This window comes from Macaca nemestrina, chromosome 1 (genome assembly GCF_043159975.1).
Source record: "Macaca nemestrina isolate mMacNem1 chromosome 1, mMacNem.hap1, whole genome shotgun sequence".
Lineage (NCBI taxonomy): Eukaryota > Metazoa > Chordata > Mammalia > Primates > Cercopithecidae > Macaca > Macaca nemestrina.
The window spans coordinates 31,730,375-31,745,126 of record NC_092125.1 but is presented as its reverse complement, the minus strand read 5'-3'; the positions used below and the strand labels follow the sequence as shown (position 1 = coordinate 31,745,126).

General features: G+C 38.5%; 1 protein-coding gene across 4 annotated transcripts in view; it reads right to left on the bottom strand.

The window, feature by feature from the left end:
- Window positions 1-797: 797 nt before the first annotated feature.
- The window catches only part of LOC105484445 (zinc finger and BTB domain containing 37), a 29,927-nt gene continuing 15,972 nt past the window's right edge, over window positions 798-14,752 (bottom strand). For all 4 annotated transcript variants that reach the window (XM_011746038.3, XM_011746037.3, XM_071075908.1 and 1 more), the window contains exon 4: window positions 798-13,938. In XM_011746038.3, coding sequence (XP_011744340.2) covers window positions 13,450-13,938 — 489 coding nt within the window. In that variant the 3' untranslated portion in view covers window positions 798-13,449. The remainder of the gene's footprint in view (window positions 13,939-14,752) is intronic.

Sequence of the window (14,752 nt, the reverse complement as noted above, 5' to 3'; positions counted from 1 at the left end):
CTAGGATATTCGCATGGCTTTATAGGCAGAGAACTATGCTACAGTTAGGAAAAAAAAAAAAATAGTCATGGTAAAAAGATTCATGTAATTTTACCACTTTATCTCCCTACAAGATTCTTACTGCATTTGGGCAGAAATTACTGCATAAGTTGTCATTTGTGAGTAATGCTGGCCTTATTATCTGGAATTTCACATTCTCTGTATCTCCACTTGCCCTATCCAAAGTTACCAGGAAACTAAATACTTATCAGCTAGTACCTAAAATATGGGAGCCAACCTCTAAAAATCTGAAAATGGATCACTCTCTCATTTCAGTTCTAACCAGAGAATCCCTGTTTAGACATTTAGACAATATAATCCGTGTATTAAGGTGAAAAGCATTTCCACAAGGTAGAAAGCATTCTAGGATATCAAAGGACCAACAGTTCCTCCTTAGCTGTAAGAAATATTAGAAAGGTGGGCAAGTTGACTTGGCTCAGTGCACTAGTGCCGCAAACAGAAAGTAAATTGAGTGCTACAACTGGATTTAAAGATTAGGTGGTCTGCCTAGTGGCATATTACTACTGAAACAATTTCTGACACCTACAACATTCAGGTGAGGCCATCTTGACTATTATAACAATCTTGACATTAAAAACAAGAATCTCTCTCTTTGGAGAGACTAAAAGCAAAAGAGGTCATCTGAAAATCCATCATGGGCCAGGAGTGGTGACTGGCGCCTGTAATCCCAGCACTTTGGGAGGCTGAGGTGGTAGGATTCCTTGAGCCCAGACTTTCTTTTTTTTTGAGACGGAGTCTTGCTCTTGTTGCTCAGGCTGGAGTGCAATGGTGCGATCTTGGCTCACTTACAACCTCCACCTTCTGAGTTCAAGCGATTCTCCTGCCTCAGTTTCCCTAGTAGCTGGGATTACAGGTGCCGCCACCATACCCAGCTAATTTTTTGTATTTTTAGTAGAGACAGGGTTTCACAATGGTGGCCAGGTTGGTCTCAAACTCCTGACATCAGGTGATCCGTCTGCCTCGGCCTCCCAAAGTGCTGGGATTACAGGTGTGAGCCATTGCACCCAGCCAAGCCCAGATGTTTAAGACAAGACTGGGCAACACAGGGAGACTCCATCTCTACAAAAAAAAAAAAAAAAAAGAAAGAAAGAAAAAAAAGTTGGGGATTCAAACAAATGTTACATATCATTAAAAGGAATTAGGTGTTTTAGTCTTTAAAAACAGACTTGACCTCCACTGGCTACTCCTGCCAAACAGAAGCCAGTGGATAAAAGCACTAAACTAGAAGTTTGTGGGAGAGAGGAAAAAAAAAAAGCACTAAACCCAAGTGTTCTGACATTGTTTGATTTGGGCAACAAAATCAAATATTATCTGAACATGATAAGAATTTCAGATACTGCAGCCTCTATATTTTGGGTCTGGCTTTCCTTTGCTTGCTACAGAAAGCTATACTCTTTCTTCAGCCAAGTGCTCAGAGGTAGAGGAGCTGAAGTGAGTATAGAGAAGAAGGGGGTAGACAGTGGCTGAGGAATCCAGCTTCCTGCCCAAGGGATTACACAGCAATCTTGAATATGCTGTCTCTAGTGGGAGGTAGGATATTCTACACTGACTTTTATGCCTTCATGAAATACCTTTTTCTCACATACACACATAAACTTACAGACACATAGCTGGCAACTCACAGCAATACTGCGATTCACAGCAACAGTATACCTATCCCAACAGCTACTTTTAACCTAAGTTTTATATTAATCCCCAACCCTACTCAGGTAGATGGCAAGCGAAATTTATTTTTTTGAGGTCCCTCCTTTTGCCAGGTTTTAAAACATACATTTCACTTTTACACCTACATCTTTTTTCTCTAAAGAAAAGCTACACTAAGTGGGTGCATTGTATTATAACATCTTTATAAATAGAAAGTGCAAGAAATAATTTTCTTAGCCAAAATACAAAGTAACAAAAAGCTCTCATAGCCTACTATGCCAAGAATTTGATTTTTAGAATTAATGATACAGCTAACAAAATGCTTCTGTGCTACCAAGGTCACAGTGGATGACTAAATATATTTATAAACATATATTTATGAAAAAATAGCCAAACTTCCCATAAGTTATTTGCATGAACTATCTTTAGTATACCCACTCTGGGTTCAATGCACATGCATATACAATTGAATTATATTAGTGTTATTTTTTTGGTGCCAGTTTTCCAAAAAGAAAACAGACTTAAAAAAAAAGATTCGACTCCGTCTCAAAAAAAAAAAGAAAAAAAAAAAGAAAAAAAAAGATTCAAGTTACATGATTTAAAATTATTTTTGTAAAAATATTAGAAATGCCATATACATTCTAAATACTTCTGCTATCCGATAGCCATTCTAGAGGTGGACTTCAGTCACACTTTAGTGACCCCTTTTTTAGCATCTTGGCTTCCAGAGGAAACACATTTTAAGCTTTGTTCCCTGCACTGCAATTCTGTTTTTTCAGTGGTTCTTAAAGAACCACTATAGCTAGGATTCTATTACTTTATAGGAAACTCAGTGGATCATCTTCAAATAAGTCATAAACATCCGCTTCAAGATGTGACTAAAAGCAGAAATCTAAACCTTAAGGAATTTCTACTCACTCAGGTTGTTGTATTAGCTTGAAATGGTTTAGATTTGTGATGCTGAAAATAAAGAATAAATATTTGGTCAATCTACAAGGTTCCCTTTTTTTATGCTTTGTTCTCTCTTGCAATTTAAGACCACATTTAAGAATTATTTAAATGAATAGTAAGAATTATTTTTCATGCAAACACCAAATGATTTCAAACTTAGATTCACAGAGAATCTACAGGAGGGCCCAAAGGGCTATAATAAAGAATGAGAGACATTTCCATAGATGATCATAAGATTTTTCATTCTCTGGGACAATATTTTCAAAGGCTTTCTCTGTCATAAAAGGCAGACTACACCAGAGTGGATTATACCAGAGTGGAAATGTGAATCCAAAAGAAAGTTTTAAGGCCTTTAAATTTTTATTCATTAAAATTTGCCCCTTAACATGTTAAGAATGAACTAGAAAAAAATAAATTAATTTGCCCTAATCTTTATATGATAAAATCTAATTAATATTTACGCCTAAAAGCCTCAAACATTCCATCTCTGGTTATTCAACTACAAATGCCAAGGTCTTCTTTTTCCCTTCCCAGGATTTTGTAGGTACCCTAAATTAAGTCTTCAGCATTGAGTACCCCTTTATTTCCTGTATTTGCAATTGCTGAGGCCTGACCTAGGAACAGAGATCTCTTTACTGTGATAACTGCAGATGATCAGTAGGAAGCCCATACAGCCAATGCTCCCAGAATTCACTGTACATGGATTGGATAATCTCAAACCTTTCTTAAGAAGTGTATTGATTTGGGGTTCATCAATATGGACAGTGAAATTCATTCTCTGTCCATATTTCTTCTCAGAGCAGAACAGTTTAGTAAGTCAGCACGAGTTTAAATCAGGCATCCTAAATCTGACACATCTAACCAAATATCAAAAGACTTCAATGATCTGTTAAACGAGAGAGGCTGGTAACAACTGCCAATTTTAAAAGATTAACAACATATAAAATTGGGCAATGCATTTTCCTGTGTGAAAGGTAACAAGAATGAAAGGAACTGATTCATCTTCTAGCACAAAATCATACTGGAGGAAGTATGGCAGAGGTAGAGATGGGATTAAGTAGGTAAAACTTTTCACTATCTCAAGAATATGATCCATGTAGCCACCAAATAGAAACTCCTGTTGAAAGAGATTCAGTAGCCATGTAATGTTCCCATACCGCAAGAGTATTTACCTATTTGTACACTTAAAATACAACTGACATCTCTAATAAATCAAATTATTTAATAGTAAGCTTTTGGGGCCAGGCACGTTGGCTCATGCCTGTAATCCCAGCACTTTGGGAGGTCGAGGAAGGTGGATCTCTTGAGTCCAGGAGTTCAAGACCAGCCCAGGCAACATGGTGAGATCCTGTCTCTAAAAGTATACAAAAATTAGCCAGGTATAGTGGCACACGTCTGGAGTCCCCGCTACTTGGGAGGCTGAGGTGGGAGGATTACTTGAGTCCAGGAGGTTGAGGCTGCAGTGAGCTGTGATTGCACCACTGCACTCCAGCCTGGGTGACAGAGTGAAACTCTGTCCTTAAAAAAAAAAAAAAAGGCCGGGCACGGTGGCTCAAGCCTGTAATCCCAGCACTTTGGGAGGCCGAGACGGGCGGATCGCAAGGTCAGGAGATCGAGACCATCCTGGCTAACATGGTGAAACCCCGTCTCTACTAAAAAATACAAAAAAATAGCCGGGTGAGGTGGCGGGCGCCTGTAGTCCCAGCTACTCGGGAGGCTGAGGCAGGAGAATGGCGTAAACCCGGGAGGTGGAGCTTGCAGTGAGCTGAGATCCGGCCACTGCACTCCAGCCTGGGCGACAGAGCGAGACTCCGTCTCAAAAAAAAAAAAAAAAAAAAAAAAAAAAAAAAAAAAAAAAAAATTAGCTTTTTAGTCCCTCTAGAGTATTTCTGGCTCCGCATGTAGTTATAGTGGCTTCAGAGCAAAAACAGGCAACTGTTCGCAACTTGGAACACAGTACAAAATGAAAATTTTGCTGTAAGATAAATGAAACTTGAGAGGGCAGGGAATGAAATATGCTCCAGGTATTTGTCTCATTCTCCTTCTAGCTCCTTTAGTGACCCATGGTAGACATAATAAATGGTTTCTACAGCACAAACAACTGACGAATAAACACCAAACAGTCAAGACAAAAAATAAATAAAAAATAAAATAAAATAAAAAAACATTAACACATTAAAAATAGCCCCAAGTCCTGGACATGCCTTCCATAAAGTTGCAGGGTATTTCTTCTCTCCTTAGATTTGGGCTGACCATTGAGTTCTTTTCTCCCCCCTCATTCTTGCTGTCATCTTACCATTAAGTTCTTTGACCAAGAGTACAGTGGTGACTATATGATAGTTCTAGGCCTGGCCGTTAAGTTGACTAGCATCTTCTGCCCAGCCTTTCAGAGGCCTTAGTTATCCTTGTAATAAGTCTGACTACCTTGATGAAGAGAACACATGGAGAGTCCTTGGACTTCATGGAGAGAAAGAGGAGCCCTGCTGAGCCCATCCTTTTAGTCCCCCCACCAAAGTGTCAGGTATGTAAGTAAGGTCATCTTGGACACTCCTTCCAGACTTGTCTAACCACCTGCTGAATACCATTAGGTGACCTGAGTCATTGCACAGGGAGCAGAATTGCCCAGACAAGCCCTTCCTGAATTTTCTGATTCACAAAATCATGAGATACAGGAAATAGTTGATTTTAAGTAATTAAAATTACTTAATTTTAATTAAGTTTGTTACACAGCAATAGGTAACTGGAACTCTATCTTCAATTTTTGCCTTGATAGTACCTCACTCACTATTAGACCTAACCACACGGGTGACTCCTCTGAATCAGTGGGCAACATCCACTGAAAATATTCACTATTCAACTCTGCTCAGAGATGAACTGCATCAGCTTTTGAAGAACCTTCTAATCACTTTCTCTTCAATTATACATTCACTAAAAGCAGTACTGCTCCTGGCTACTGTATATTCCAGTCAACCTCAACTCTTAATAAGCAAATGGAGTCAATATGATATCATGCAGATAGTCTGGGCTTTGGAATCAGATTGGTAAATACTGGCTCTGTAATTTACCAGTTATGTAACCTGGGTTTCATCAGTTTCCTCATCTATAAAATGTGACATAATTACACCTACTAGAGGCAACTCTAGTGTCAGACTGCCTGAGTCATCTGTGTCTGTTTCTTCCCCTCTAAAATGAGGATAATATGTTATCCACCCTCATGGGATTGTCATAAGGATTAGATGAGTTAATCAATGTGAAGCACATAGAACTGTGCCTGGTACATAGTAAGCACTCAAAAAAAAGTTAGTTATTTTTAACATTACTGTTATTACCTCATAGTATTATTATATTAACTGCAGTTATGACAATAAAGCACTTAATACAGCTAATTCTGTCCCCTTTTTGATCTTTTATCTCTACAGTAAAAAGTGGAGGCTTTTCAAAAGCAATACATCCCAGACGCCAACCAAGTAGGCTTAGGACTCTCAAGTATAGGAAGACACATTATATCTAAACTACGTCTAAAGCCAGTTTTATTATACAAATTCCAAGCATGTTGTCTGGTATCAAAAAGTACTTAATATTTACTTAATGAAACAGATTCTCCTATACATTACCTATCACTGCAGACAGGTGATTTCATAGAAGAGGAAACATGTTCCCATGAAATACTTTAACTCCTGGCATTATGGATTAACTGAAATCCTAAGATTTGCAGTATATTAAATCATGGTGTAGTCCATATGAGATGCTGAACATAAATCTCTCTTAACTGAGGCTGGGTGCAGTGGTTCATGCCTGTTAAGTCCAGTACTTTGGGAGGCCGAGGCGGGAGGATCAATTGAGGCCAGGAGTTCAAGACCAGCCTGGCCAACATGGTGAAATCCCATCTCTACTAAAAATACAAAAATTAGCTGGGCATGGTGGCACACACCTGTAATCCCCGCTACTCAGGAGGCTGAGGCACGAGAATTGCTTGAACCAAGGAGGTGGAGACTGCAGTGAGCCAAGATTGAGCCACTGCACTCCAGCCTGGATGACAGACCAAGACTCTGTCTCAAACAAAACAAAACAACCCCTTTCTTAACTGGATGGTGTATTCTAGCATCCTCAACAGGACCTACTGAGTAGACATGAAAGAAGCAGGCAATAGACAAAGTCTTTTTCATTAACTGCTTTGCTTTTGTAACTTACTTTGTTGTTTGAAGCTTCCAGTATTTGAGCTAATGGGCTTCTTCTATGTTAAGATGCGAGCTACTGATACATTGATAATGGGAAAAATGTCAGGTAGGAAATTTATTTATATACGTACCCTCTATAAAGATAATGTGGGTTTCAAGTAATATTTGCCTTCTCAAGTCACTGCTGTGTGTCACAATTGAGGAGAAAGATAGTCTGCCTACACAACTAAACTGAATAATCTGTACCACTATCTTTCAGGTTTTGATAATACTATCGTTATCAGTAATTACATACTTTGGAATGTAACATACTCAGATGTTTCAAAGTATTCATAATATCTAACTCTGGCTTATCCTGAACAAAAAAGCCTGCTTGCTTAGAAACTAAAAAGACTGGCCCTGGGAAAAGCACCATGTAAGAGGAAGAAGACTAAAGACAGGGAAAGAGACTAGAAAATAAGAAAAAAGATAAGACTGAGACTTATCAAGGATGTCATAATGCTTGGAAAACTTCATTGCTTTCAATAGATTCATATTTAAATTGACATCTATTATTAAGACCTCAAATAGAGTGGGATGCAGATGATTCATTAGGCTAACAAAATCCAATTCTTTCATAAATCCTACATTCCAGCTTAATCAGAATCCTAGGTTAATCAGAAAAGTAATACTCCAAAATCTCAAAAACCTACTGTTACTATAGGTATAACTGCTCTAAGCCAGGGCAGATCTAACCTAGGCAAATATTCCGAATTTTATAGATGAGGAATATCTATTATTCAGGGGGTATATCATATAAAACTTACTAATATCCAATTAGAAAGAGGCAACTTTAAAATACCTAGTGAAGAGAGTCCTTATTATAGAAAGCTAGTTACTCACCTGAACTTTGTCTATGTTGACAGAGCTCACAACAAAGAATCAAACTCCCTATACTGTTATCAGCACAGCCTAGACGACTTTGTCAAGACAGATCTAATTCAAAAGTCCCTATATCACTTCCAAATGGGAAGCAATTATTCTCTCCTCTTGCAAGGATTTGTTTTTTTGTCTTAGAGATGAGGTCTATGTTGCCAGGCTGGTCCTTCAACTCCTGGCCTCAAGTGGGACTCTCAACTTAGTCTCCCGAGTAGCTGGGATTATAGGTGCCTGCTGTCACACTCGGCTTCCTGCAACGATTTCTGTTTATTAAACCCCTAACATTTCCCATTTTCCCCACATTAAATATAAGTAGGCTATTTGAACACTAAGAGTGAACATTCACAAAGCAAACATGTTCCAATACATATTTGGAAGAATTATACACAATAACAGAAATGGGAAGATATGTCTAAAAAGAATTTGAAATCCTCAGATGTTTCATTATGTTTCAAAACATCCAGGAAAAAAGGGAGAAAAACTTGGCTTTTTACTGCTCTACATGGAACAGAGTGAGTTTAAAGAAGTTAAAATTAAGAGGGAAAAGGTAGGGGTTCTAATCTAGAAAAACAGTACTTTGGATATGAATCAAAATACTTCTTCATAATGAAATTAGTTTTTAATCCACTTGGGAAAAAATTTATTCTTGTCACCATTATGCAAACCAGTTCAAGTTAACTCAGAGTAATGGCAACACTTACTTATAACTAAACTTTAAAATACCTGCACCATTAAGGCAAGGACAAACCATAAGGCCAATTCTAAATGATTTTAAAGCAATGGGAATCATGAAGGAGCACAAAAAGAGTTATGAGAAGAGGATGTAGAAAATGTTGGCAAACTCTTTCAAGAAACATGCGTATGTGCCAACATGAATTTAAAACTTCAACTAAACTATTGTAAAGGCAAAATGTGAGGAGTAACAACTTTAGGAGGTAACTCTTTCTTGGAGTTGGCAAATTTTTTCTAACAGATACCAGACAGTAAATATTTTCAAGCTTTGCAGCCACGTGATCTTTGTCACAAGTACTCAATTTTGCCAGTATAGTAGAAAGAAGCCATAAACAATACTTAAGTAAGTGCAGCCCTATTCCATTATAATTTTCTTTACACAAGCAAGTAGCCTCAGCATTTGGCCTGCAAACTATTGTTTGCTGAACCCTGATCTAATTCAGTAAGTCCTAGGGGTATATTTTGCTGAGGACATCTTCTCAAACCTAGGGATTTGCCTGACAATTGCTTGTTCCTTTTCTAAATCTGCTTAGCAACCAAAGTATTTCAATAAACTCTTTCACATATAGCCTAAATAAAGAGCTCAATTTCCAAAGACTAAGTTCAACTAAGACTCATTTGTTACTCCTTGAACTAATAAGTACACAGATAAGGGGAAGAACATTTTAGGAAGAGAAAAAAAATGCCTGTTGTACCTGAAAAAAGAAAAACTTCCAGGATTCCAACTTCTTCCTGATTAAATGCCTTTCCACTATGATGAACAAGACTTTTGTCTTTGTTCAATTTCCTTTCCATTATCCACTGCTTTCATTTACATTAATTAGATCGTCTAGTCAAACAAAATATAGTTTTCACCAGTTAAAAGAAACACAATTAATGTCAAGTAACAGCTAAAACTCTGGAAAAGTTACTTCTTGACCAAAGATTATTCAGCTATTAAGAATGACATTTACAGCCAGGTGTGGTCACGCGCCGTCCCAGCTCCTTGGGAGGCTGAGGAAAGAGGACCACTTGAGCCCAGTAGTTTGAGACCAGGCTGGGCAACATAGTGAGACCCTGTCTTTAAGAAAAAAAAAGAAGTTCCCTATTTCACTCTGCCACCAGACCAATTCCAACCAATGCCAGATGTCAACTATGAAGCTAGGGGGGAAAAGTTTTTTTCTATCTTCAAACCATCTTTGGAAAACCGTTTCACTGACGTAGAGGGAACTGGAAACATTTAAAAAATGACAAAAAACAAAATTTTCCTTAACTGCTCTCTTCTTTCCCAATTTTTATCCTTTATGAACTAATTTACCTTTATGTATCTGAGGTTAGATTTAACCCTTTAGTATAATAAAAATGGCATGGGGTAGTTTGCAACTTGAATAAAATAAAATTCAACTTGGTTCAGAGGTAAATACGGTTCTGAGTAAAGAGAGAACAAGTCATTAGAAAGAGCCTTTCTGCCTAAGTACAGCGTTAACTGTTCATGCCAATGCTATATTTTATACTGGTATTAGAGTTCAGAGAGAATAAAGGAACATCTTAGAATGAAAATAGATTAATATACTTCCGTCTCTCTTCTTTGCTGAGAATACTGGATAGCTCCTTTGCTACTAAGTGCCACTCAATAAATGAAAACAGTCCCAGTGTTTGCAATCTCATGGCATTAAAGTACTTCATGATGATTTAGCTCTCATTGCTAATGCAGTTCCCTTCACAAGGTAACATGTGCAAGTTAAGATTTGGTAATGAATTTCCAGCATCAGCCAAAGTCCATTTAGTACATCCTTAAGAGGTATCCTCTGTGCACACACCAATAGGCGTTCATTAATGTAGATAGAACATCAGTAACTCCTATGACCAACACATCAGTGTTGTTAGCTAAGAACTAGGACAATGTCACAGTGTACCTGGGTAAGAATCTTGGACAGTTTTTTAGAATAATGATATCTCTTCTAACTAAAAGGCTGAAATTGTTTTCAGAAGTTTTAATTTGTTTAAAAGCTAGCCTGCCTTAAATTTTCATGAATTTCATGGCTCTGGCTAGGCCAATTGAGAGAACCAGCAAACATGATTGTGCTAAAGTGGTCCTAGATGACCAGGAAGCACCCTATTCACAGTATCAATATAGGAAAAAGCTATTTAAAGTGAAAGAAAAGAAAAGGGAGGGGAAACCCACCAAACATTCATAGCATTTCCACATGAATGAGATAGTCCCTACCTCATTTGTTTGTTGCTAACCCTGGATGGAGAACTGACAAATGCTGTAAAGTTTCTCTTTATAGAAATTACTGCACTTCACCTTTAAAATTTGGTAATAGTTTAAAAAGCTCCATTTTCTCACATACAATCTAAAAAACTAACAAAGCAACAAAGAATTTTCCAGGCCACGTTCACTGGCTTATGCCTGTAATCCTAGCACTTTGGGAGGTCAAGGTGGGAGGATTACTTGAGGCCATGAGTTCAAGACCAGCCTAGGCAAATTTTGTAGAGACACTGTCTCCACAAAAAAAATTTAAAAATTAGCTAGACATGGTGGTGCATGCCTATAGTCCTAGCTACCTGGAGGCTGAGGCAGGTGAATCGCTTGAGCCCAGGAGTTCAGGATTACAGTGAGCTATGATTGCACCACTGCACTCTGGTTTGGGTGACAAGAGCAAGACACCATCTCTAAAAAATACAAAAAAGAAGAAAAAGAAACAAATAACTTTCTAGCATACTATTTTCAAAAGTAGGATGGACTTAACGTTTTTTGGTAGGCTTAAAAGCTCCATCCAAAGCAGCATAATCTGTACTTCTCACCTCACAGTAATGGCAAAATCTGTCCACTGAAAACCTTACCAGTTGTTCCCCTAAGGATTTTAGTGTAATTCAACTTTACCTTTTCTATGCCACAGACCATAGCCAGTCCCTAAAGACGGCTTTAGAAGACAGTTTTTTTCCTTATCATGCTGTTGCCCAACTAAAAAGGAGGATGCACCAGTCTATGTCTTCTAAAGACAAAATAGTTTCAATGCTGCCTTTAAGGGTAGGCTCTTATTAAATGGTAGCAACATTATCTTCCCATAAAAGATGCATTTCTATGCTTTTTCAGAAGAGAAAATAACCTTTCTCTTGTAAGAGGGTGCAACTTTATGCACATGTACAATTTTCAGATTGCTTAGGATCTACCCTTTGCATTCTAATTTCTTATCTCAAAGAAATTTCATTCTTTTCTACCCACCTTTTCACATACCACAAAGCAATCTCAGGAAAGGAGCACATGACTAACATTCTCACAAATGGTTCACCAGTACAGGTACAACCTGCCCCTCTCCCAAATCTCTTTTACAATCATCTATGCCTCTGCACTGAAACAATTTCTTAAACCATTACATACTTAAATACTTAAAAGAACCCCAACAACTAGTGCTCCATCAAGAGAAGCTAGGGATTTTTCAACTTGCACTGTAAGTTATAAGCATCTATTTGCCCACAACCCTTAATATTCCTCCTTCTCTCACTGCATGAAAAGACAGGGTATCTAAATCTCTACATGTTTGGTAAGTTCTTTCTCTCAGTGCTGGATTAAGAATCTTAGAAATACCCAGAACTACTAAAAGGGTCCCTTGAAGTTTTAAAAATCTTAGGAATGACTAAGTAACCAAACCTGATCAAAACTGATCCTTTGATCATTTATTGCAACATGATTCTGCATGATGTTTTCTGATAAGTGCCCTGTAGTATATTATTAAAAAGCAAAGCTCTTGGAGTCACCAGCTAGTTGCTGATGGTTGGTTTATGAATTACCAGGTTTGCAGACCCGAGACATAGGTTTAAGTGAGGTTCTTCTATATGCCTGAAAATATAAACTATTACATATGTATAAGGAAATGAAATTGTGGTTGCAGTAAGAACCATAGTGTTGAATTTCTTCAACCACAATACTGCAGAAAAAACATGTTTAAAACTTCATATAAAAGTTATCAAATATGACCTGTGGATTTAAAAATACAATCCAGGCTCATTTCACTGGAAAGTGACATTTCTGATGTACAATATTGCTGAATGTGAAAACAGGAGCCAAAGAGACTGGATGAAACTTTGGTAGTCAGCCTAACACATTAATTCACCTGAACGAGAGCCATTACCCAAGGATGTGTAGCACTATGGTTTACAAATACCAGTCAGGAAGTTGCAGTACGGCTCTGTGCTGTTTGATATTTGCAAAACATAAAAACACTTCCCTCCCTGCTCTTCTCTTCCTCAACACAACACTCAAGCCCCCAAATGTAGCAGTACCTATTGCATACATTTTGCTGCTCATTTTACTTCCAGTTGCCAAGTGCTTCAGGTGATGCTGTCTACTAGAATACTGCTTCAAGATGGCTGATTATATGAAATAATCAGGCAAAGTATTATATGCCTAGCCAGGGGAAAGATAAAGTCTAACCTTTCAAAATAAGAACCACCAGTATTGATTTGTTTTTTCTTGAAACACAAAAATGCATGTTATGGCAGGGAAGGAAGAGGAGAAATTTCTCCTTTTCATCACCATCATGACTACCTCCTTCTGTCTTGTGGCTGGCTGCTTCGGATGGTCAAGGCTCCTGCTGCATTTTTTAGATCTGGGCAATTATAGCCACCAAGATGATATAGACCAAAGTACAGTGTTCAAACATGACTGGTGGATAAATGACCACGTATCATCATTTTGTTAAAAAACCTTTTTTCTTATAAAGTTAACAAACCAAGGCTGTTGATCCCTGAATTAGAAAGTTGATTTGCTTGATTATTTTCCAAAGTGTGAGGCGGGCAATAAGAAGGGAAGAGCCTTTAGTGCTTTTGTGTATGTTGCTGATCCTCCAGTTTGGCAACATCTTGGGAGCGTCTTCTGGCCTAGTGATGTGGCATTTTGTGAATCTAAATATCAGCCCATGGCTCTGATGCTGGCTGCTTATGGCTCAAAGGGGAAGAGGGTCAGCCCCCTCCCCCGGATGTTTCAATCTGGCCCAGTGGTGGACACAGAGCCCTGGGCAGCTTCCCCAGGAGCAAGTGTCTCTTCCTGTGAAGGTGACTCTTCCTCGGCTTGTCCTCGAGATGTGACAGTTGTTTCCGGGGAGATGCTGTGAGGCCCCTCCAGAGGTATACAGCCAGGGTGGTTTTTGCGAAAGTGCTGATTCAAGATGGCCTGGAAGGGGAAACTTTTGCCACAAACATGACAGTGAAAGGGCTTGTTGCCTGTGTGCTTGCGGATATGATACTCCAGCTGATCTTTCCGGGTATACTTCTTGCCACACATGCGGCAGACGAAAGGTGTGATCCCCATGTGTAGGCGCATGTGGCGGTCCAGGCTTCCCTTCTGGTTGAAAGATTTGGCGCAATAGATGCAGGTGAGACGAGGGTTGTACCGGAACCACCGCTCAGATACTTCCTGCTCTCGGAGATACTCCACATAGCCACTTACTCCCATCATTGCTGATTCTTCTACCTGTACCAGGTAAGGAAAATAAACAAGAAAGAACAAATATTATTAAGCATACATATTAAAAGCAATCAAATCTATTTTTACTTGTTACTAAGATATATGTATATTTTCAGTGGAGAACTAAACAGAAAATTATTACCAAAAAGTAAAGATATTACCATAATAATTTTTTAAAAATTGAGAATACTCTATTCCATTACTATAAAAGAACAACACAGTAAAGTTAATGTCTGGCTAACAAACTGGATGCTTATTAAACCCCTGCTGAATGTACTACTTTATAGTAATCTGAGGAGAAACTGAGCCTACTTACACCACACCCTGGATCCTAATCTTACAATTATATTCCAGACAATCAAGTACTTAGGCAGTGCTGGTCTAAAAGAACTATGTTTTTGTTTTGTTTTGAGACAAGGTCTCTCACTCAGGCTGGAGTGCAGTGGTGTGATCACGGCTCACTATAGCCTAGACCTCCCCAGGCTGAGATGATACTCCCATCTCAGTCTCCTGAGTAGCTGGGACCACAGGCACGCACCACCACTCCGAGATAATTTTTGTACTTTTTGCAGAGATGGGGCTTTGCCATGTTGCCCAGGTTGGTTCTGAATTCCTGGACTCAAGCAATCTACCCACCTCAGTCTCCCAAAGTGCCGAGATTACAGGTGTAAGCCATGACTCCCAGCCAGAACTATCTAGGATGATGAAAATGCTCTATAACCTACCCCATTCATTACAGTAGCCACTAGCCACCTGTGGCTATTGAGTATTTGTAATATGGCTAATACAACCGAGTAACTTTTACAATTTTAAGTGCTTT